This window comes from Leptinotarsa decemlineata, unplaced genomic scaffold (genome assembly GCF_025532065.1).
Source record: "Leptinotarsa decemlineata unplaced genomic scaffold, Ldec_3_MD MMD2_tig00000157_RagTag_RagTag, whole genome shotgun sequence".
Classification (NCBI taxonomy): domain Eukaryota; kingdom Metazoa; phylum Arthropoda; class Insecta; order Coleoptera; family Chrysomelidae; genus Leptinotarsa; species Leptinotarsa decemlineata.
This window is the reverse complement of record NW_027412543.1, coordinates 95,211-120,314: the sequence shown is the minus strand read 5'-3', so window position 1 is coordinate 120,314 and position 25,104 is coordinate 95,211. Positions and strand designations below refer to the sequence as shown.

The 25,104-nt window shown below is 34.0% G+C and overlaps 1 protein-coding gene and 1 long non-coding RNA gene across 2 annotated transcripts in view; both read right to left on the bottom strand.

The window, feature by feature from the left end:
* LOC141481363 (uncharacterized) overlaps window positions 1-25,104 on the bottom strand; it is a 165,666-nt gene that overhangs the window by 72,329 nt on the left and 68,233 nt on the right. The gene's annotated exons all lie outside the window — the stretch shown is intronic.
* On the bottom strand, window positions 12,658-18,576 carry LOC111513116 (uncharacterized). The gene is made up of 2 exons (XM_074172700.1): window positions 18,229-18,576; window positions 12,658-14,133 (listed from the first exon to the last, which is right to left on the bottom strand). Exon 2 carries the CDS (start codon window positions 14,123-14,125, stop codon window positions 12,860-12,862), a length of 1,266 nt encoding a protein of 421 aa, XP_074028801.1. The 5' UTR covers window positions 14,126-14,133; window positions 18,229-18,576; the 3' UTR covers window positions 12,658-12,859.

The following is a 25,104-nucleotide window of genomic DNA, read 5'->3' as shown; positions in this document are numbered from 1 at the left end:
AGAACACATTGCGTTAAATATGAAGAATCACAACCTCTCCAAGATTATAACACAGAGTATGAGAACTACTATACAGCTAGTAGCCAAGAAAATGACTATTATACTGATAATGGTCAATGCCCGCAAGAACAACTTGAACGATACGATCAATACAACCAATATGATCAATACAACCAATACGATCAATATGACCAACACGACCAATATATAAACAATCCAAATATCTCAGAATACCAGGATTTTCTTTCACTTCCAACACAACATCAACCTCCAGATTTCAGTCAATCCCAAGACATAACATCGGACATTCAAACCCAAATCCAATCGATGAACCTAGAAGATTATCACCCCGATCTGAACTTCCCGGAACAACGCTTCATGTAAGTTCACTTCACTCCATGAATTCAAAAAACTTATACTATATCAAAGACCTTTCAAATACCTTCAAAATCTTAATAGATACTGGTGCAGGAATTTCGATATTCAAACCAAAAACTTGTGAAAAATACCTTCACCGATTCCCAGAAAATGTAATAGTCCAGGGAATCACGGACCAAAAAGTTTTAATCACTGAATCGACCCTGATCAATTTCAAAGATAATGATCCCCACAAAGTCTATGTTCACAACCTTGATATTGAATTCGATGGTTCATTAGGATCCGATTTTCTGGAACATTATAATTGTATTATTGATCTTAAAAACAAACAATTAATTACAAATTTCAAAACAGTTCCTTTGTTCAAAGTTATAGATAATGAAGTAACTGAGAATTCGAAACCAAATTAAATTTCAATTGAACCCAGAATAGAAACAATATTCAAACTCAAAAGTAACTTTGAAAATACCGACGCTATACTGTTAGCGCAAGAAAAAGAGAAAGTCAGAATACCAAACGCCCCAGTAAAAATTGACAAAAATGGTGAATTTATGACATCCATCATAAACGCCAACGCAATCCCCAAAACAATAGATTTTTCAGACCTTATTCTCGAACCAATAACAGACTTTGAATCAATTTTGAACTTTAACACCTCTCACGATGATTCAGAACAAATTGACAGAACTCAAGAGATGAAAAACCACCTCAGACTTGACCATTTAAACCATGAAGAAGAACAAATGATAACCGAATTATGCCTAGAATTTTCTGACATATTTTATCTTGAAGGCGACAATCTCACCTTCACCAATGAAATTAAACACACAATCGAAACTAACAATGCGAGACCCGTGTTTACAAAATCTTACAGATACCCTCATATTCACAAAAAAGAAGTCAAAACCCAAATCTCCAAAATGCTTAATCAAGGTATCATTCAACATTCGACACCCCCATGGTCATCCCCTGTTTGGGTAGTACTGAAAAAGCTAGATGCTTCAGGAAAACCCAAATGGCGTGTTGTGATTGACTATCGAAAACTGAACGAACTGTCAGTAGCCGATAAATATCCGTTACCCAACACTTCCGACCTGCTAGATCAGCTTGGAAAATGTCAGTATTTTACCACCCTCGATCTTGCGTCAGGATTTCACCAGATCGAAATCGACCCAAAAGACGTTCCAAAAACATTGATTAACAAATGTCCATCATATTTGTATAACAAAATAAGATTTCTTAGCGATGTACACACTCTAAATTTGAGGTTTAAAGGGTTACTTTCTCCGCCGCCCCATCGAACCACTCTATATCGACGATCCTTCAGTTATAATATATATAGTTTGTACAAAAATATTTCACAAAAATATATAGTTAGTAGAGTTTTTTCCATTTAAGTGCTGTTACAAAAAATATCTCATCGCTGCTCAATTATAAAACCATTGATTTCATAGAATTTATAATTCTGAAAAATTTTCAGTAATAAATTTGACATGTTTTCTCTCTCTCTCTCTTCCCTCTCTCTCCTTCCTCTTTTTTTTTCTTTCTCTGTTTCATTGTTTTTTCTCTCGTTTAGTTTTCTTTCCTTAAAGGCTAGAACTAAGATCAACAGTACCCTTCCGGTACATGTTGTTTCTAGCCTCATTTGTATTTTTTTCAATCATTTTTATAGATTGTATATTTATTGTATTTATATGGAACTACGAATAAATATCATTATTATTATTATTATAAACTAGAAAACAGAATCAAACAAAAAATACAGGAAAAGGATCAAGCCACCCCAACAGACAGAACAACACAACGATGGACAGCATTTACGTACGTAGGACACCAAACCAAAAAACTAACAAACATCTTCAAATTACTGAACATCAACATCACATACAAACCGAACACGAAGATAACACAAAAAATAAACAACTATGAAAAAGAAGATGACAAAGACCAAAACGGGATATACAGCATGCAATGCTCGGACTGCAACAAATTCTATATCGGCCAAACCAAGAAAAAACTAATCCAAAGATACAATGAGCACAAAAAGGCATACATAAATCCAATAGTATACAAATCAAACCTCGCAACACACGCCATACAAAACAAACATAATTTCCCCCCACCAGAGAACATAAAACTCATAAAACAAGTCAACTAGGGAAACCGCATGGACATTTGGGAAAACTTGAACATCCATAAATTTAACAGTCATAAATCACTCATCAAGGAACAAGTACAAATCAAAACACAACAAGACCTAGCATTCAATATATTAAACAAAACCATACACATTCCTAGAGAAGATCTAACACAAAGAAGAGTACCTGATGCAGTACAAATACAGACGAATTTACCTAAAGTACCTGAAATACCTGAGTTGAGACGCTCTGACCGTATGAAGAGGCAGACGACAGGATGATAAGTTCAGTTTGAGGAGTGCCTAGAAGATGACAGTACTACCAACTTTTGAAAGCGCTCGCAGATGATCAATAGAAGATATAAAGCTTTAAATCTTTTTTGTGGAATATCAATAAGAATATATACATATATATATATATATATATATATATATATATATATATATATATATATATATATATATATATATATATATATATATATATAAAGGAATTGTATTCTCCATTGCAACACGTTCCACATTTAAAGATAAGTATATATCATGCAGACATATGATTGAACATGGTAAACAACAGTTTATAGAATGCGTGAATACTGTAAATTGGAAAATATTTCACGAAATAAACAATCCTGAAGAATCTACAAACTTCCTGGTGAACACGTTATCAACATTGTATGATAAATGTTTTGTCAAAAAAATTATAAAAATATCCACGCAGAATTACAAAGAGTTTTTTTTCTTTAATGATATGCAATAATTGAAATGCACCTTGGATGCTTTCAAAATCATCGGAATCGGACGACCGGAAGTGGAAACCGAAAGTGGTCGTTTTTTGATGGATTCGAATCCTTCTCACCCTAAGGAATCCAAATATATCATATGTTTCAGTATACAATGGTTTTTTCATTTCCTTTGTCAATAAATTCTGCGTTTTGCATCAAGCTTCTGCAATTGGAATAGACTTATAGTTGTTCATAACCCAACATTTTTCAATTCCAAGTTTTTTCAGTGATTTTTGTTGAATTTGCAATTTTTCCTATGCTATTTCACATTGGGCGTTGGATATTATATTCGTTACACCATCTTTGTTTTTTCTCTGTCGGTACACTCTGTATTCGTTTCCCTTCCATTTGATGTACTGCACGTTGAGATTCAACTATCATTAACAAATATTTGGTTTAGTACCCTTATGACATGTTGCGTCATCTTCGATTTCTCTTCGTCGTTGACTTCTGCACTTCTTATCCTTTCATTTGACGTAATGTTTTTTCTCAAATCGGATTCATCATTACTAATATATAACTTTCACGCTTCCAATTTTCATCGAGTCATTCACGAATAATTTCAAAACCGCTAACGCTACAATGCCCCATAAACAACGATTTATTGTACAACCGGTGACGCCGAACCTGCCATGCTGACATGTATTGACATTTGACAGATGCAGTCTTATAAGTCTAGTGTTTACAGTGTCCTTCTTCAACCAATAGATAGTTCAGCTAGTGACTCATAGATGACTCTGTGTGTTCTATAACTTTTGTTGTATTCATGTTATATCTTGTTTTTCACAATTCACTTTTTAAAAATTGGTTTATTTATTTATAAACACTTTATTACAATTTGAATATAACGTGAAAAACTTGGAACATTAACTGAATAAGTAATTGATATGAATCGTATATGAACTGTACTAGAGAATGGTTTCGTGGTTAATGAACAACTCGTTAATGAACAACTTTCTGACCTCGCAGGGTCTATTTATACGTTTGGTATGAAAAACAATATTTGAACAGTGTCAGCAATTGCTTTGTCTGGAGCACAAGTGTTCATCTTGCTGATACTGCACAATAAGCACTTTTAGCAGGAAGCTGTTATCGTTTTGTAATTTAATACGTGTGAGACGATAATTCGCATATAACAACTCCCCTTTTATACAAAAAGTTGTTGCTTTTTGCTGCAACTTTTCACAAAACATTTTCCTTGTGGAAACTGGTGTTGAGTTGGATTTCCTCTTCTATAGGTTCCTGGAGGTTGATACTTGGTCTTCTCCTGGGGATGAATCTCGTTAAGATACGGGATGGTTGTCTGTCTGATCTTGGATGATCCGGGGGTGGTTGATTCGAAGTGGATGTAATACCGATTCGTATTGGTCCTTTTCGTCTACATTTGCAAAAGATGTGAAGTATGATTAATACAATGATCAATGTTATAGTGTAATATGTGAACCATGATATGTGCTTGTTCACAAACGGCTCATTGATGAGTTTATCCAATTCTTCGGAATATTGGTTTAATTTATGTTGAGCGATGTTCAACTCGTCAACGTTGATTTTGTTGAGTTTCAGCGGTTTCAGTTCTGGGAGATGTCGTTTTTCAGGAAGATGATCGCAACAGCTGTATGGTATTCGAACGGCATGGTTTTTGTATGTGACGTTCTTATATCTATCGACGAAGTATTTGGAGTGAATTCTAGTGCTTCCAACGAATGAGCTGCATCCGGGTTGGAGTTTTAGTAGGGAATTGGTTTTGATCACTCGTGTAACTGGTTCCATATTTTCGCAGTTAATGGTGATTGGTAGGACTTCAGATATTGTTATGAGCCACAAATTTAGACTCAGTTCCTGGACATTGTATTCCGTAGCGTAGACCAGTGAAGACTGGCAAGTTTTCGGGAGGACGGTCAATCTTCTCAATAGTTGGGCTTCGCATATAGCTTCGCTATCAATCGGGTAGGGTAGTAGATCGGAACAGATTCTTACGCCATGATTCAGAGTTTTACAGTTTTCTAAATTTTGAAGTGAAATGTACAACAAGAATTCGTCATCTCTCGCAATATATTTTTGAACAGTTAATAATATGTGATGAAGTCCCGTTCGGTTATCTGGGATTGGTATTGGTAAAAGAGAGTGTATGTTTCTGGTTCGACCAGTGGAATTTTTAATATGAAAACAATTCTTTTGTCCACTTGATATGCTTCAAGTTCGATGTTTTCGATATATTGAGCAACATGTGAGAGCATTGTAGGTAAAGGTAGATTGTTTTTATGGAGTGATTGGGAAATTTACTGAAGTGAGTTCATTAGGTCATTAGGAGTGATAATTGAACTGTGAAGTATTTTCAATCTAGCGAATGTTATTGAATTCAATATGTCATCAAGAGTTGATTCCAAGAAAAGATAACTTTCCATTAATGTTTCACATATTTCCAATGTTTTCAATTGTGCTTCATAATACGCAAGATCGTCTGAAATATTATAGATTGATTGTTCTATTTGCTTGATATCTCGATTGAAGGTTTCTTCATCGATTTGAAGTTTTTGAATAGTTGTGTTGAAATTTCTAATTACTGATGTGGTCACCGATATTTGATTTTTCAAAAGGTTTTCTAATTGGTGTTCGTCTTGAGTGAGTTTATTAATACAGTTGGTGTAATATTCGCTATCTGACGAGTCTAGATTACCAGTAATGGCTTTCCAGAAGGTCTATTCCATTAATTAATCCTCGTTTGGATCTTTTATAATAATTTTGGGTATCTGCAAATATTTCTCGATATTTCAAGTCGAGTGAGTCAGATATTTGGGTCAATAAACTAATGTGTGTTTTCACTTCGGTTTTGAAGGATAACATTCTAGGGTTTGATTGGTCAAAAGTATATAGCAAGTTTTCCAAAATTTTGTTGTTGTTATTTAAGGCAAATTCTATGGAGTCCAAGTCTTTGTAGACAAGAAGAGTTCATTTATCATTGGAAATTTTCAAAGTGCTTTCTTCGTGAAGAAAAATTCCTATTGTGTTATTAATGGGTTGAACGGAGTATTGGGAATGTGTCGTGTGTGTTGCTGAAATCAGCAGGAGAATCCTGAAAATGAAATCAATTTTCAGTACAAGGTCGTAGTCTGTCAAAATTTACTTTTGTTTTTTGTCTTGTCTTCCAATTAACTAGCATTGCTGAGTTTTGGTAGATTTCTATAATTTCAAATGGGCCATTAAATTTGTTTTCAAGTTTATTTTTAATTTGAGATTCTTTAACGTAAACATTGTCTCCTACCTTATACTCAGGTATATTTTGTGCAACGTTTTTATCGAATCGAATTTTAGATTTTTTTTTTTGGTCTTGTGTCCTTTGACGAGCAATTTTATAATAATAAGAGATTTTATTATTTAAATCCGTATGTACTTGGTTATGAGTTCTTTTTGGTTGTAAAGAGTTTCGGGTGGTCTACTAGAGGTGTGTCCGAATAGTAGTTCGTAAGGGGTGAATCCGTGTGTTTTGTTTTTGGTGTTATTGTAACAAATTATTGCGTATGGTAAATACATAAGGGGTGTTCATCAGGGTTGTCGATTTTATTTGTTCTTATCATTTCTAGAAGGGTCGCGTGAAAACGTTCTAAGGAACCGTTTGATTGCGGATGGTCCACACTAGAAAATGATTGTTTAATGTCATAAAGTGTACAAAGGTCTTTCAGTAGGGCGTTGTTGAATTCTCGACCGAAGTCACAATGAATTCTGAGTGGAGTTCCGTAGTGCTGAAAGTATACCAGTAAAGTGTTTACTACTGATTTTGCTGATTTATTTTCAATTGGGTAAGCTTGGGTGAATTTGGTGAGTTCGTCTCGAATTGTAAGTATATAGTTTTTTGTGGAAATTTCAAGAATGTCAATGTTTATTCTCTCGAATGGTGTTTTCGGAGTTTCTGTAATGACTAAAGGGCTTTTAAGGTTTTGTCTGCAAATTTTTGCTTTTTTGCATGTTTCGCAGTTCTTTACAAAATTTTCTACGTCCTTGATTAAATTTGGCCAATTATATTTTTCTTTTACGCGTCTAACCGTTTCGTTAATTCCTCGATGTAAATTATTTTTTCCTGAATGGCATTGGTCCATTACGATGGGAATTTGGTCTTCGTCGGGAGTTCTTGTTAGATTTTGGCATACTATCATCTTAATTTCTTTTTCAGCGAAAATGAAAGAAAGAATTTCCAAAATTGGTAAATCCAAATTATTTTCGACAAAGTACGTTTTGGAAACGTCTATTTCATCTGTCCATTTATAAAGGATAAAGAATTGAATTTCTACTGCTGAGGTATGATCGAAAGGTAGAGCAATTATGAAATATTTTCTGTCTTTGACGGTTTTACTTGAAAGAATATTGATTCTATCGTTGTAAAATTCGGCATTTTCCTCGAATATGTCATCTACGATTTTATGATGAAGATCTTCTAATTTGTTTTGGCAGAAAAAAGTGAGGATGTATTTATGTGATTTGTCTAAAAGTTGCGAATTGTCAAATTTGATTTTTGAGTAGTCGATCAGGGATCGAGTTTCATATAAGTGACTGAAATTTTCGTATTCTTGTAAAATTTGTTCGAAGGGGGTTTCTTCGTGTTCTGGTGTTTCTTTGTTTTGTGTTTCTGTGTCTCGTGTTTCTGTGTCTTGTGTTTTTGTGTCTGTTGGTTTGTTCGTTTCATCAATTTCGTTTGAAGCGAGTATCGTAAGTTTTCCATGAAAATTTACACATTCTCTGAAGTGATTAATTTTGATCCGTGATAGGGCATCGGCATTTTTGTTTATTTTACCAGGTTTATACTCTATTTCGTAGTCGTACTCTTTTAATTTAAGTCTCCAACGTGCTAGCCTACTACCTGTGTCTTTTATTGAAAAAAGCCAAGTGAGGGGTCTATGGTCAGTGATGAGTTTGAACTTTCTACCGAACAGGTATGGTCGAAAGTGTTTCACAGCCCATACAATCGCATAAAGTTCTCTGTCAATCGTAGAGTACTTTGATTCAGCGTTGCATAGTGTTCTGGAGGCATATGCTATTGGAAGGTCTTTTCCTATCGGTCCTTGTGAAAGAACAGCTCCTATTGCAAATGCGCTAGCATCTGTCGCTAAGAGGAAAGGTTCTTCGAAGTTGGGATAAATCAAAATTGGACTAGAAGTAAGGGCTAATTTTAATTCGTTGAATGATTTCAAACATTCTGAGTCGAATTTAAATGGGGTATCTTTTTGTAGTAATTTTGTGAGTGGTATGGAAATTTTGGCAAAATTTGGTATGAAGCGTCGATAATAACCAGCTAAACCTAAAAAGGATATGATTTTTTTCGGGTTTTTTGGTTGGGGGAATTCTTGGATGCATTCAACTTTAGAGGGGTTTGGTTTAACGCCGTTTTTCGTGATGACGTGTCCAAGATAGGCGACTTCTTTCCTTAAAAATTCGCATTTGTCAGGCTGAATTTTCAAGTTGGCTTTCCTTGGTCTTTTGAACACTTCTGTCAGTCTTGAAATATGTTCGTGGATCGTTGGTGAGTATATAATGATATCCTCCATATATACAAGACAGCGCCTGTTTTGGATGCCAAGGAGGATGTTATCCATAACTCTTTGGAATGTGGATGGTGCGTTCTTTAATCCAAACGGGCAAATTCATAGTGACCGTTCTCAACAGTAGCCGAGTGTAAAACACGTGTATTTTCCATAGTCAACCAATTGGTTTCTTTAAGTTTATATGAAATTTTGTCATATTTTCTGATACCATATATATACCTAAGTGTTGCGGAACGGCTAACATACTCATTTTTATTTTCTTAATTTTGCCTCACCCTGTACCCTCAAAACGACTTCATTATGATTGCGCCCTCTGTGGTGTGTTGGAGCGATGAAAAGAGACGAACAGTGTTGTTGTATTGGTTTTTCTATGTGGTTGATTGTTCGCCATTCTCGACTGCCCAGTTCAACCGTGAATTATTCGTCTTTAGTTGATAACATTTATGTTTATCACACTGCATAATATCGTGCTTTGATACACGGATTAGCTTCGATTCCAAGAACTGGTACCAATCTCAGGACTCTGATGAGACAGCCGCAATCCACTCAAGGTAAGTCGTCTTCGAGGGATTTACTTTAACATTTTGTTAAATATCATAACGGTATACAGTCCCTACTGTTCCTATTACCGTTCCGTTACATGGTCCTTCGAGCCGCGATTAGAATCATTCCTGTTAAGTCAGAGTTTTCTATAAGAATTTTTCTTTATATCATTCAAAAGAAAAAAAAATTTTTTTGAACCGCTCATTTTTGAATTTCATTCTGAAAATTGCTAATTTCAAAGTGACTCTCTCAAATCTGCATAATTTTGTGAATTCCGTAGCGAAATTATAATTTCCAATAAACATAAATTTGAATTTTCGTCTCTATTTTCATATTCTTGCCAAACAGTACTTTCGTTGAAAAGTGGAAGTGTATCTACAGCGCATGACCAACTAATTATCTTGCGCTCAACATACCATTGCTCCGTCGATCGCTGAACTTCTTTTATATTTTTTGGAATTCCTCAATTCCCGCTGTCGTTTTTTGCTCGCGTTTTTTATCACCTGTTACTTTCTGGGTATTCCTTTCGAATTCCTTTCGAACTTCGTTTATTTGCTCCCATATCAAAATGGATAAGGTTAAAAAATACAAAATTTATCGTAATTCTGCTATAAATGAAATTACAGTATTGAGAGCCCTTTCAGATAGGGTTAAAACTGATAAGTCTATTCGAACTTTATTTAAAGTTAGATGCGAAGAGTTGGACTCGATAAAAGATGAGTTCACAAAACAGCATAATTGTATTATCAGTACATTGCTTACACTTCCAGATGAAGATGCCGCTCCAGAGGACGCGGTAAAAGAAGCGTTTCTTGCAGAGTTGTACGCTGTAAAGGCTGTTTATATGGAATTCATTGATGACGTGGTTAATACCACACAGGCACCTGTTTCATTTCTTCAAACGAGTACGAATTATTCTAAAGTTAAGCTTCCAAAAATAGAACTTAAAACATTTTACGGTGAATATGAGAAATTTCCATCCTTTATCGATCATTTCAACTCAGTTATTCACAATAATGATACCTTATCGAATGTGGACAAATTCGATTATTTGATAGTAGTAGATTTGAGCCGGTTCTAAGCCTCCCCCCACCACTATGACGTATTAATCGCTTTTTTTTGTTGTTGTTTAGTGAAGTCAAGGCGATGTGACCTTGAAGCGTCTGGTGTGTGGATCGTTCAGAATTTTTTTCCGGTTCTGGGCCTCCCCCCACCACTATGACGTATTAATTGCTTTTTTTATTGTTAAATAACATCAAGGCGATGTGACCTTGAAGTGTCTGGTGCAGGGATCGTTCAGATTTTTTTTCATATGAAATTTTGTGTGTGTGTGTGTGTGTGACATAGTGACGTAATTACAATTACTTGGTGTGTGGGAATGCACGGTACAGGGTTTACATCCTTCAGTTATGTTCATGAAACATGACCTTGAATATGGAATTCAACTTTGAGATTAGGGAACTAGATTGCATACATGGTAAAGTCAGGGTTTGATATTGTCCTTCATGTGTATTCTGTACCTGTTTGTACAGAATAACCACACGTCTGCATACGACGAAGATCCATCGACTGATGAGCGGTCCTTCTTCACCAGTTTGGACGGTACCCATCGTGACAGAGAGCGTATACGTCTGCACTCCGTGAAGTTTCAACGACCACTGTTTGCTTGTATCGCCTTCTGTCAACACATCGAGTTGGAATTGGTGGTGGTGGTGGTGGGGGAGCGCCTGTGTTCGACGCATCGAGTTGGCTTCGACCTTGATCGACCATGATCTACGTCACACCCTTAATGTACGTCACAAGGTAATAAGGATAAGGCGACTTTCAGGTAGTGTTTTGGGTTTGACTTTGAATGACTTTCATTCACACTTTATATTTTCACAGCTATTTTGAACAATGTTTAAAGTCGCATAACCTTGGGGGTTGACCTTGAGATTTTCAGTCTGTCTCGGTCACATCAACATTGAAATGACCTTTACATACGTCACATGATGTCGACAAGGTGACTTTGAAGAAGTCTTTTGAGTTCGACGTTGAACGAGCTTTATCTATTTCACACCCTTGAACTATGTCAGAAGGTGATACGGTCAATGTGACTTTGAGATAATGTTTTGGATTTAACCTTGAATGACCTTCATTCACTTCCCATATTTTCACGACATTCATTGATTCATGTGATTATTTTGACTTTGAAATGACCTCTACATACGTCACATAATGTCGACAAGGTGACTTTGAAGAAGTCTTTTGAGTTCGACGTTGAACGAGCTTTATCTACGTCACACCCTTGAACTATGCCAGAAGGTGATACGGTCAATGTGACTTTGAGATAATGTTTTGGATTTAACCTTGAATGACCTTCATTCACTTCCCATATTTTCACGACATTCATTGATTCATGTGATTATTTCGACTTTGAAATGACCTCTACATACGTCACATGATGTCGACAAGGTGACTTTGAAGAAGTCTTTTGAGTTCGAATTTGAACGATCTTCATCTACGTCACACCCTTGAACTATGTCAGAAGGAGATACGGTCAATGAGACTTTGAGATAATGTTTTGGATTTAACCTTGAATGACCTTCATTCACTTCTCATATTTTCACAACCTTCATTGATTCATGTGGTTATTTTGACTTTGAAATGACCTCTACATACGTCACATGATGTCGACAAGGTGACTTTGAAGAAATGTTTTGAATTCGAACTTGAATGACCTTCACCTACGTCACACCCTTGAACTACGTCACACTGAGAGTAGTGTGACGTACCACGACCACAATCGTATCATATAAAAGACGAGTTGTGATCGTGAACGTCGTCATTCAGTACATGAGAGCGCATCGAGATGAATTCCGAAAAAATCGCAGCTGTAGTTTGAATTTCGCTTTTCTTCTGACAGTGTCGTCTTTCATTAGCATATGAAATTGGATTACGGCTAAAAATATACATTTTCCATCATATAACTTATCTATATTGAATTTTATGAGAAAAATAGTTATGACAAAAGTTGTATGAAATTAAATTCTCAACAATTTTGATTCCTATAATTTTTTTTCATAAAATCGATATTTTCAGAGAAAGGGTGGAGGTGAAATTTCGTCATTGTATTATCACGTTAATTTTTGACTTTACGAGAAACTTCGTGATGAACAAAGTTGTATAAAATTGAATTTCCTACAATTTCGATCCCATCAATTTTTTTTTTCATAGGTTCGATATTTGTATCGATTTAAATCTGAAATAAGTAGGGGGTGAAATCTTATAATGGAATTATCTCATTTATTTTCAATTTCACAAGAAAAATCACAATGATCAAAGTAGTATGAAATGAAATGAAAGACGAGGAATTTTTTTCCACATTGTTTATTCCAAGATTACAAACTGCTTCTTCTAACCTTCCAATATCTACCAAACTAATTTGAATGTTTATCTGTCGTTATCGTCTTCGAATTGAAATTTAGGGAAATAAATGTTGATTATGTCACCATGTCGTCAACTCCTTTCTTGATCCGCTTCTGAAGATCCTTCACACAATTGCTAATGTGGGCGACTTCCAGCCGGTACTGTTTCGTTGAATCACCCTCAACACGGTACTCCTCATTGACTCCGACGATGTCCTGACTTCCCCTTTCAATGTTGGTTTCCACCTCTGACAGTTCAGCCAGCAAACAACTTTTCCGTTCGACTAGTTGTTCCTGTCGAACCACAAATCGTCGCTTGCGTGTGGCAATCTTTGCCAATCTCTCATCGCTGTCCCGGATCACTAGTAGCTTCGTCTTCCTCTCTCGGCATATTCTGCCGAGTTCGAGCACGTCGTTGACTAAGTTGCAGCTCCTCTGCGGTGTCGGTAAGTCCATCTTGCTACCAGAGGGTGGGACGGAAGTTGTCCCCTGAACAGTTGGCACAGGCATCGGTGGCGGAGATAGTATGGATCCGGCTCTTGGTATATTATGCGGTCCGGTTGTGGTCTCTAAAGATATCATGCTGGTGGGCATCTGTGGCTGAGGTACCATGGATCCAGCTTTTGGTAGGTTATGCGTCCCAGTTGTGGTCTCTGAAGATGTCATGGTGGTGGGCATTGGTGGCTGAGGTACTATGGATCCAGCTTTTGGTAGGTTATGCGGCCCGGTTGTGGTCTCTGAAGATGTCGTGGTGGTGGTTGGCTCAATGTTTAATGCAGTGGATGGCATCTGCGATGCCGTCGGTGGCTGATTTTTCGTATTGACCGTCTCGGACTTTGAAACGGTGGTATCCAACGTAGAAGGGGCTCGCCACAGGGTCGAGGTCATCGGCGGCTGCCGATAAGGATTCGTCTCATCCCATATTTTCATATATTTCCGCAGCTCCGACTGCTTTGGTTTCACCTTCGGCTTCACCTGCTTCGACTTAGCGGCGGACACTCTTTTCTTATTCGATTGGGGGGCAGCAAACTCATTATCGCTACCGTTCGCTGCCTCTCTCTTGTTGGCCCTCTTCGAACCCTTCTCCGCGTCTTTGCTGGTGCTGCTCGTTTCAGAAGAGGGGGTGGTTGAACGAACATCCTCCATTCTGCTACATCCAGGTCTTGGAGTTGTCACCATCACAGGTTCTCCAGGAAGGGGGCTGAGTGGGAGTTCTACATGGAATTCCGTTAGGAAGTCCACGATATTCTCTGGTAGCTCTGATCCCTGCACCAACACCACGTCTTGCAGGATATTCACCTTACCCTTCTCAGATTTGCCGGTATCAGTGAAAAGAGGCATACTCCAAGCTAGAAATTCACAAAATAATTAGAATGGAATATAATAATAGACAATAATAATATATCTGAAGAATGGTTGGTTGGATAACAGGATCAATTTTTTCTCAAAGAAACAATTGTTTTCTTGCCAACGTTTCGAATTCAATTAAATTCTTCTTCAGGGCTTTGTAATAATGTAGTTTCATAAACATACCTCCCACAAAAACTTATACGACAAGTATCGTTTCTATTACTTACCGGAAAGTAGTTTCTCCGTGTTGATATAACTATTTTGAAAAAACATTAGACATATTAGATACATTTAAAAAATAAAATAAAAAAAATTGCAATACCTTCGATAGAACACCAACGCAAAAGGACATGAATGTATAGACTCCAATTACTTTTGTTACAATGGAACTATTTACAAACAAATTTTTCGAGTTGGTAATGGGTAATTGTATATCAACCATTTGTGCAGATTTGGTCATGGCAGAACTACAAAATATATGCATAAAAAGTTAACAAGCAAAAAAAAAAACACCCCAAGACATGCAATCTAATGTAGTGTACAAATTGAACTGTGGAAGGTGTCACAAATGCTATGTTGGTCAAACTGGACGGTATCATAAAACACAAGTTTCAGAACGCATGACAGACTCTGAGAAACTGAATATAAGCAAAAACTCCACAGCCCTGATTGAACATGAAAAAGAATATGCACACAATTTTGATTTTGAACATCCAGCTGTTCTAGATGTTCAACCATATTTATAAAAAAGACTCTTGAGCAAAACACACACACACACACACACACAACCCATCCATATATGAACCATCATGCATCAGATACTTCAAAGGAGGGGGGGGGGGGGTTAGAACCGGCTCAAATCTCCTACGAGAGATTTTTGAAATAATTTTCCAAACATAACTTCCACAGTAAAATCAATATTATAGGGAATTTGAAATCTAGAACAATTACCATTTCCAATTCTGATTTCCATAACAAAAATCTCAAATTGATTGAGAATTACCTACTACAAATAATTTTTCTAAAGCCCTCATTAGAAAAATAATGACAGAAAGAAGTTCCTCTTCCCAAAATACTGAGGTGAAACCCAAATATCACAAAATGTCATTTATAGAAAATTCATCTGATAAACTTGGAATGATAGTCATAAGCAATCAAATTGAAGTAGCCTTCTTAAATGAAAGTACAGTTGGAAAGCATTTTTTCTTAAATAAAACAAATAAAAAAACACCCCAAGACCTGCAATCTAACGTAGTGTACAAATTGAACTGTGAAAGATGTCACAAATGCTACGTTGGTCAAACTGGAAGATATAATAAAACACGAATTTCAGAACACATGAGAGACTATAAAAAACTGAATATTCGTTTTGAGTGCACCCTCCGATTTTGAAAAATGTTTTGAGTTTACTTACGTATTTCGATGCGTAGATTACGAATCCGAAAGAAAAAAGCTGCGCTCTCATTCATTTACAAAGTTACTTCCTTTCAAAGTTCAGAAAAGGGCAACTTTTCATCTTCCTTTTTCATAAGATAAACTACTTAAAAGCACAAGCGTTTATTGAGTAGGTCACCTTTACACCTTATTCTCCCTTAATTGACACTTTTCAATTCAACAATCAATATTTTTCTTATAAAAACTTAATTGGAAATTGAATACTTGCATCAGTCGTACCAACTATGTCATTAACCTTAAAAACGTAAAATATAGAGATATGTAACCAAAAAAGCAGCTCCGTACATTTTTTAACATTTTTATTGGAAAAATGTTGATTGTTGAAGTGAAAAGTGTCAAGGAAGGAGGAATAAGGTGTAAAGGTGGCCTAGTGAATAAATGCTTGTGTTTTTAAATAGTTTATATGGTTAATGAATATTACTGGAGTTTTTTCCCAAACCAAATCGTTATTTCTACACCTCAACACGTGTTTCGATCACCGAGTGATCATCTTCAAGAGGAAGATAAAACTATAAACTACTCAAAACTAAAGCTATTTATGCTATTCAGGTACATCATACAGGTAGGTAATCAGTATTACCACCCAAACAAGTGTACCACCCTAAATTAATTTTACAAGAAACCGTTAGTAGCAGCCACTAACGGTTTCTCGAGGGGTATTGTAGATGACATAATTAGGAAAAAGAAGTTTAGGTTGAGAATGAACGAAATCTCGACTTTCAGAAAGGACAAAAACCAAGATAAATACATCTCAGTTCCATACCACTAATATACGAAGAACTTTGGAAATATTTTCAAGGAACTAGGTATGAAGGTGGTTTTTAAATCATACACTGCAGAGCCTTTTGGGAAGTCCAAAAGACAAAGTCGAGAATTCGGAAAAGTCTGGAATTTACGAAATTGAATATAAGGAATGCGATGCAAAATATTATGGACAGACAAAAAGATCTATTCAAGTCAGATATTAGAAACATATAGTACACTTAAAATATGGAAGACCTGAAAAATCAGCAGTCACCCATCATATTTTGCAACAAAACCATTTCATAAACTTCAGTTCTTTAAGATTAGTTAGACAAGTTAACAACAACAGGCAACTAGATGCCTATGAGAGTGTAGAAATAAGTGAACATAATAATATTATGAATAACGATAACGGACCAATACCAAATATCATACTGTATAGCTTGTTGAAATAATATTGTTGGGTTTACTGATTACTACAAAAAGACACATTGTAAATATATTTAGATATGCAATATTGTGAAACTAATTTCATATAGCTGATATTTGTTCTATATATAGCTGTAACATTTAAACATACATAAGGACATATTGTAAAATAATAGAAAGGCCAATTGTGAAATTAATTTAGGGTGGTACACTTGTATAGGTGGTATTACTGATTACCTACCTGTATGATGTACCTGAATAGCATAAATAGCTTTAGTTTTGAGTAGTTTCTAGTTTTATCTTCCTCTTGAAGATGATAACTTGGTGATCGAAACACGTGTCGAGGTGTAAAAATAACGATTTGGTGTTGGGAAAAACTCCAGTAATATTCATTACTACACCAAAGGTTCCAAACAGTACATCATAAGTTTATATGGTGAAAAAGAAGGCTGAAAAGTTGCCCTTATCTGAACTTTGAAGGGCCGTTACTTTGTAAATAAGGGAGAGCGCCGCTTTTTTCTTTCGGATTCGTAATCTATGCATCAAAATACAGAAGTACACTTAAATCGCCGGGTACCCTCAAAACGAATATTTACCCAATTACTTTAAGAATAGTATTTATTGGAAAACTTGAGTTCTGGGTTGAAATAATCACCAATAACGCCTTATCTTAAGGTTTGTACTAGATAAATGTATTTTTGGTCGTAGAAAATAGCGCAACTCAAAATATTAATCGATAAATTTTCCAAAAAAGTGACTTGTTTTTTTTAAATTGATTCTAGTTATTAGAGAGTCGCACTGTAGATATTTTAATTTATAGAAACACTGTACTATTTCTCCATGGCATAAAACGTATTATCTAGCGAATTTCTGAAAATTTTGAGATCTTTGAATTTTTCATTGATTGTACATTCATTTGCTTTCGTAAATTATAGATATTGTAATGCAATGCAGAATTTCGACATCGACATTGGCCAATGTTTGGTATGGTCTATTACATTCTACACCAGAAGTAGGTATGCTTTTTTTTGTACAGGATACAAGTGTCTTCCTTGGAAATAATATCAATGTATTCTTCACCTTGGATATTATTTCCTGGAAAGTAGGCATATTTCAATTCGATAAGTAGAACACCTAGATAATTTACCCCTTCTGTTGCAATGTTTTTTATTTCATTTTTAAATGTATCTAATATGTCTAATGTTTTTTAAAATAGTTATATCAACACGGAGAAACTACTTTTTAGTGAGTAATTCAATTAACCTTATTATTTCTTATAAAATTGAAACGATACTTATCATATAAACTTATGAAACTACGTTGTTATAGAGCCCTGAAAAGAATTCGAAACGTTGGCAAGAAAACAATTGTTTTTAGAGAAAAAATTGATCTTGTTACCCAACCAACCAATCTTCAGAAAAATTATTGGTTCACTGAATTAGTTAACTGATTAATAATATACTTACAGTTTCGATTCGTAGATTATGACCACAACAGAACACTCAAAAATTAATTTGGAAGATATAAGGTTAGAAGAAACAGTTTGAATGATGCTAGCTTTCGACTAGACACACTTTTATATCTAAACCACACCTAACCTCCCTCCACATATCACCCCTACTTCATCTAATACTGGAGCTGAATACTTCACGAAAAAAATTGTGATCGATAATGTTGTATAAAATTGAATTTCCTACAATTTCAACTCTATAATTTTTGTTTTTCGTATGATCGATTTTTATTATTTGAACCTGATAAAAACTTTGTAACATTACAATCATAATAAATCTCATCTTTACCACATATCTCACTTCCCCCACAAAAGTTATTATAATTCTTGTGTGAATTGAATGGGTTATATTTGTAGGAGTGATTAATTTTTGGAAAGAAAGTTTTTGGCTTTCTACTACTCCATCTCGATACATGAAATTAGGGAATCTTCCAAAGAAAGGATTACTTCTTTCCTTTCTTTGGAAGATTCCCTAATTTTATGTATCGAGATGGAGTAGTAGAAAGCCAAAAACTTTCTTTCCCAAAAATCCTTGTGTGTATTAAACATTCATACTCACTCACTATAAAATAATCGTGAGTCAAACCATAATGATCAAAGTTGAATGAAATTGAATTTTCAACAATTTTGAAGGAATTTTCATATCCTTTTATGCGAATAAATTCGATAGAACTATTATTATTATTATTATAAATTTTAAACCACAATAATATTATAGAAAATACAAATGGGTACAAAAAATTACTTAGTGATCTAAATGAGGTTGTCAAACAATTATAGCCTACATTTTGGTATGTCGTCCTCCACGTTCAATACAAATTATGGTTCCTCTACTGACATCTGTAACTGCATTTTTAATAAATCGAGGATTTATATTTGCACAGCACTCGCGAATGGTATTTTCCAGATGTTGTATGTCAGTAAATGGTCTACTTCGGTACACTTTTTGTTTCAGGTAACACCACAAGAAAAAGTCTAAAGGCGTCAAGTCGGGTGATCTAGGTGGTCAATAGTGTTCCCAGTTACGTCCAATAAATTTGTCTCTGAACATTTGTTGGAGGGATTATTTTACAGTATTGTATTGGTGCGCCATCAAGCTGATACCATAGGTCGTATTTAATACTTAAAGGTATATTATCTAAAACTTCACTAACCTCATTATTTGAAAGGTTGAGATAATCGACGGATGATAAATTTTCCTAAAGAAAAATGACCCAATTATTTGGTCGTTAAGTATCCCACACCATACATTAGTATTCGACACTACCATGGCATGCATTTTATTTGTCAAGATCTATTTAAAACTTTTATTCGACGTGATTAGGCATTCTTACTGCCCTAGTTAGTATTTATAAATAATCTGTAAATACTGAATATTGAAATTTTAATGTAATTTCAACTCTAGTAATTTTATTAATACTTATTGCAGTTTTTGAGTTGTGTCTGCTTTTTCAAAAAATTTTCAACAATTTTGAAGGAATTTTCATATTCTATCTTATTTTTACTATCACAAATTTCATGAATCAAATTCATGAAAAATTTTCTTTAAATGAATAGGTAGATACCCACTGAGTTCACGAAAATTCATTAACAGAAACAGCTGATACCATAGGTCGTATTTAATACTTAAAGGCATATTATCTAAAACCTCACTAACCTCATCATTTGAGAGGTTGAGATAATCGACGGATGATAAATTTTCCCTAAAGAAAAATGGACCAATTATTTGGTCGTTAAGTATCCCACACCATACATTAGTTTTAAAGGAATACTGATCACCATGCACATTCAACTGTGAAATTGGGATTTTCTTGGGCCCACCATGAGAGTAAATGTGTGTACAGGATACAAGTGTCTTCTTTGAAAATAATATTGATGTATTCTTCAGCTTGGATATTATTTCCTGGAAAGGACATATCGCTGTAATGCAGTTATATCAGTTACATCGCGGACGCTGATTTTCGAAAATCAATACATTTCTTTAAACTTGACATCAATAATATCCATTGAAGGTGTCTACCATTATGAGTCGTGAGAATATCCTGTTTTTTCTTCGTTAATGAAACATAAAAAAGATTCATTAGACGCCACACCAGTGAGATTGCGTCTCCACAAATATTCCCACACATTCTATAGCATGTAAACGAATATTTTTTTCAATGCATCCAACATCCAGTATATATATATATATATATATATATATATATATATATATATATATATATATATATATATATATATATATATATATATATATATACAAAACTTGGGAATTTCTTTGGGTGAACAGCAGAACGGAAGTGTACTCTTATAACACAAGTTATTCCAATATTTCGATAAAATTTATTATCATCTTCAGGGAAAAGCTACAAATGTTTTATGGTGATAATACAGTATGGAAAAGTTTTTTTTTTTTATTTTAATAATGATATAAAAATTTTTTTTTTTAACAACTTACTGTTAGTGAGGTTGACCGTGTCGAAAAGAATGTTATATCTAAACAATTGAAACATGTCAATACAATAAAATAGTCATCAAGTTAAAAGAGGTAGACACCTCACTGGATACAAAGAAGAATAATGAATTAAAACTTTTAATAAAAATCGTTATTTGTTTTAAAATTATGGGAATACCGGTAAACGCCATGTGCATTCAGAAACAAGAGAGAGAGGCACAAGACAGTTGACATTTTGACAATGACAGTTGTCATGTCATTATATTATAAAGGTGTGTTAGTTTGTAAATGATAACAATCTGGAACACAAAGGGAACTGATTATGGAACAAGTGTGATCAGAGACATCTGCTGTTCTGTAAGTAAATAAATGAGAGAAAATCCATAAAATCAAATATATTAATTAATTAACAAAATCCTCAGTGGTCTTGAGGAATGGAATGAAGAAAATATTTAATCAAAATAAAACCCTGCCTTAGGGAGGTTGGAAGTTTTGTTGAAACAATATCAAATATTATGAATTTATATTGGAGAAGAGAACCCAGAATTATTGTTCATTTGGAAATTATGTAAATTTTTATCAATGTCTAATAAGAAGGCATAGATTCCACTGAGATGATCAATGTCAGACCTTTTATTAAGGCAGTTATCTGATTGTAATATGAAAGACATTTCCAAAAACAATCTTTTAGATGTATTTCTTTCAGTTGATAAAATTTTTGCTGAATTAAAGTTCATGTTATGACCTTCTTTGTAAACATGATTGCTGAGAGCACATCTCTCAGGATGTAATCTACTGTCACTCTTATGTGACGAGATTCTGTCTTTTAGTAATCTTGAAGTTTGACCAATATATTCACTACTACAATTTAGACAAGGAATGGAATAAATTAGATTAGACTGAAGGTTGATAGGAGTTTTATCTTTAAGTTTAGAAAATAGTTTATTAATGGTGAAAATGGTTCTAAAGGCTATTTTTACATTTAAATCTTTGAAAATTCTGCATAGCTTTGGTGTCATATCGCTTATGTATGGTAAAGAGGAGAATAATATAGGAACTGGAGGTGGATCAGTCCCAATTGTTACATTGTCCCAGTTGGATGAAAATCCTTTAGTGTCTGACAATGTCACAATTGGGACTGATCCACCTCCAGTTCCTATATTATTCTCCTCTTTACCATACATAAGCGATATGACACCAAAGCTATGCAGAATTTTCAAAGATTTAAATGTAAAAATAGCCTTTAGAACCATTTTCACCATTAATAAACTATTTTCTAAACTTAAAGATAAAACTCCTATCAACCTTCAGTCTAATCTAATTTATTCCATTCCTTGTCTAAATTGTAGTAGTGAATATATTGGTCAAACGTCAAGATTACTAAAAGACAGAATCTCGTCACATAAGAGTGACAGTAGATTACATCCTGAGAGATGTGCTCTCAGCAATCATGTTTACAAAGAAGGTCATAACATGAACTTTAATTCAGCAAAAATTTTATCAACTGAAAGAAATACATCTAAAAGATTGTTTTTGGAAATGTCTTTCATATAACAATCAGATAACTGCCTTAATAAAAGGTCTGACATTGATCATCTCAGTGGAATCTATGCCTTCTTATTAGACATTGATAAAAATTTACATAATTTCCAAATGAACAATAATTCTGGGTTCTCTTCTCCAATATAAATTCATAATATTTGATATTGTTTCAACAAAACTTCCAACCTCCCTAAGGCAGGGTTTTATTTTGATTAAATATTTTCTTCATTCCATTCCTCAAGACCACTGAGGATTTTGTTAATTAATTAATATATTTGATTTTATGGATTTTCTCTCATTTATTTACTTACAGAACAGCAGATGTCTCTGATCACACTTGTTCCATAATCAGTTCCCTTTGTGTTCCAGATTGTTATCATTTACAAACTAACACACCTTTATAATATAATGACATGACAACTGTCATTGTCAAAATGTCAACTGTCTTGTGCCTCTCTCTCTTGTTTCTGAATGCACATGGCGTTTACCGGTATTCCCATAATTTTAAAACAAATAACGATTTTTATTAAAAGTTTTAATTCATTATTCTTCTTTGTATCCAGTGAGGTGTCTACCTCTTTTAACTTGATGACTATTTTATTGTATTGACATGTTTCAATTGTTTAGATATAACATTCTTTTCGACACGGCCAACCTCACTAACAGTAAGTTGTTAAAAAAATTTTTTTTATATCATTATTAAAATAAAAAAAAAAACTTTTTCATACTGTATTATCACCATAAAACATTTGTAGCTTTTCCCTGAAGATGATAATAAATTTTATCGAAATATTGGAATAACTTGTGTTATAAGAGTACACTTCCGTTCTGCTGTTCACCCAAAGAAATTCCCAAGTTTTGTTCTTAACTAGTCAGCAAAGACTGTCCTTCAACTATATATATATATATATATATATATATATATATATATATATATATATATATATATATATATATATATATATATATATATATATATATATATATATATATATATATATATATATATATATATATATATATATATATTATATAAAAAAGTAAAGTTAATTCACGATGTACAGATTTTATTAGACGCCACGTCAATGAGGTTGTGTCTCCAGAAAATTTCCCCGCACATGCTATCCAAAAAATATAATTTACGATTATGGCTACTGATAAATAAGGGTAATTATGAAAAGGGGTTCCACCTGCTGAAATGCAATGAATCTTTTTTATGTTTCATTAACGAAGAAAAAACAGGATATTCTTACGACTCACAATGGTAGACACCTTCAATGGATATTATTGATGTCAAGTTTAAAGAAATGTATTGATTTTCGAAAATCAGCGTCCGTGATGTAATTGATATAACTGCATTACAGCGATATGTCCTTTCCAGGAAATAATATCCAAGCTGAAGAATACATCAATATTATTTTCAAAGAAGACACTTGTATCCTGTACACACATTTACTCTCATGGTGGGCCCAAGAAAATCCCAATTTCACAGTTGAATGTGCATGGTGATCAGTATTCCTTTAAAACTAATGTATGGTGTGGGATACTTAACGACCAAATAATTGGTCCATTTTTCTTTAGGGAAAATTTATCATCCGTCGATTATCTCAACCTTTCAAATAATGAGTTTAGTGAGGTTTTAGATAATATGCCTTTAAGTATTAAATACGACCTATGGTATCAGCTGTTTCTGTTAATGAATTTTCGTGAACTCGGTGGGTATCTACCTATTCATTTAAATAAAATTTTTCATGAATTTGATTCATGAAATTTGTGATAGTAAAAATAAGATAGAATATGAAAATTCCTTCAAAATTGTTGAAAATTTTTTGAAATAGCAGACACAACTCAAAAACTGCAATAAGTATTAATAAAATTACTAGAGTTGAAATTACATTAAAATTTCAATATTCAGTATTTACAGATTATTTATAAATACTAACTAGGGCGGTAAGAATGCCTAATCACGTCGAATAAAAGTTTTAAGTAGATCTTGACAAATAAAATGCATGCCATGGTAGTGTCGAATACTAATGTATGGTGTGGGATACTTAACGACCAAATAATTGGGTCATTTTTCTTTAGGGAAAATTTATCATCCGTCGATTATCTCAACCTTTCAAATAATGAGGTTAGTGAAGTTTTAGATAATATACCTTTGAGTATTAAATACGACCTATGGTATCAGCTTGATGGCGCACCAATACAATACTGTAAAATAATCCCTCCAACAAATGTTCAGAGACAAAGTTATTGGACGTAACTGGGAACACTATTGACCACCTAGATCACCCGACTTGACGCCTTTAGACTTTTTCTTGTGGTGTTACCTGAAACAAAAAGTGTACCGAAGTAGACCATTTACTGACATACAACATCTGGAAAATACCATTCGCGAGTGCTGTGCCAATATAAATCCTCGATTTATTAAAAATGCAGTTACAGATGTCAGTAGAGGAACCATAATTTGTATTGAACGTGGAGGACGACATACCAAAATGTAGGCTATAATTGTTTGACAACCTCATTTAGATCACTAAGTAATTTTTTGTACCCATTTGTATTTTCTATAATATTATTGTGGTTTAAAATTAATAATAATAATAATAATAGTTCTATCGAATTTATTCGCATAAAAGGATATGAAAATTCGTTCAAAATTTTGAAAATTCAATTTCATTCAACTTTGATCATTATGGTTTGACTCACGATTATTTTATAGTGAGTGAGTATGAATGTTTAATACACACAAGGATTTTTGGGAAAGAAAGTTTTTGGCTTTCTACTACTCCATCTCGATACATAAAATTAGGGAATCTTCCAAAGAAAGGAAAG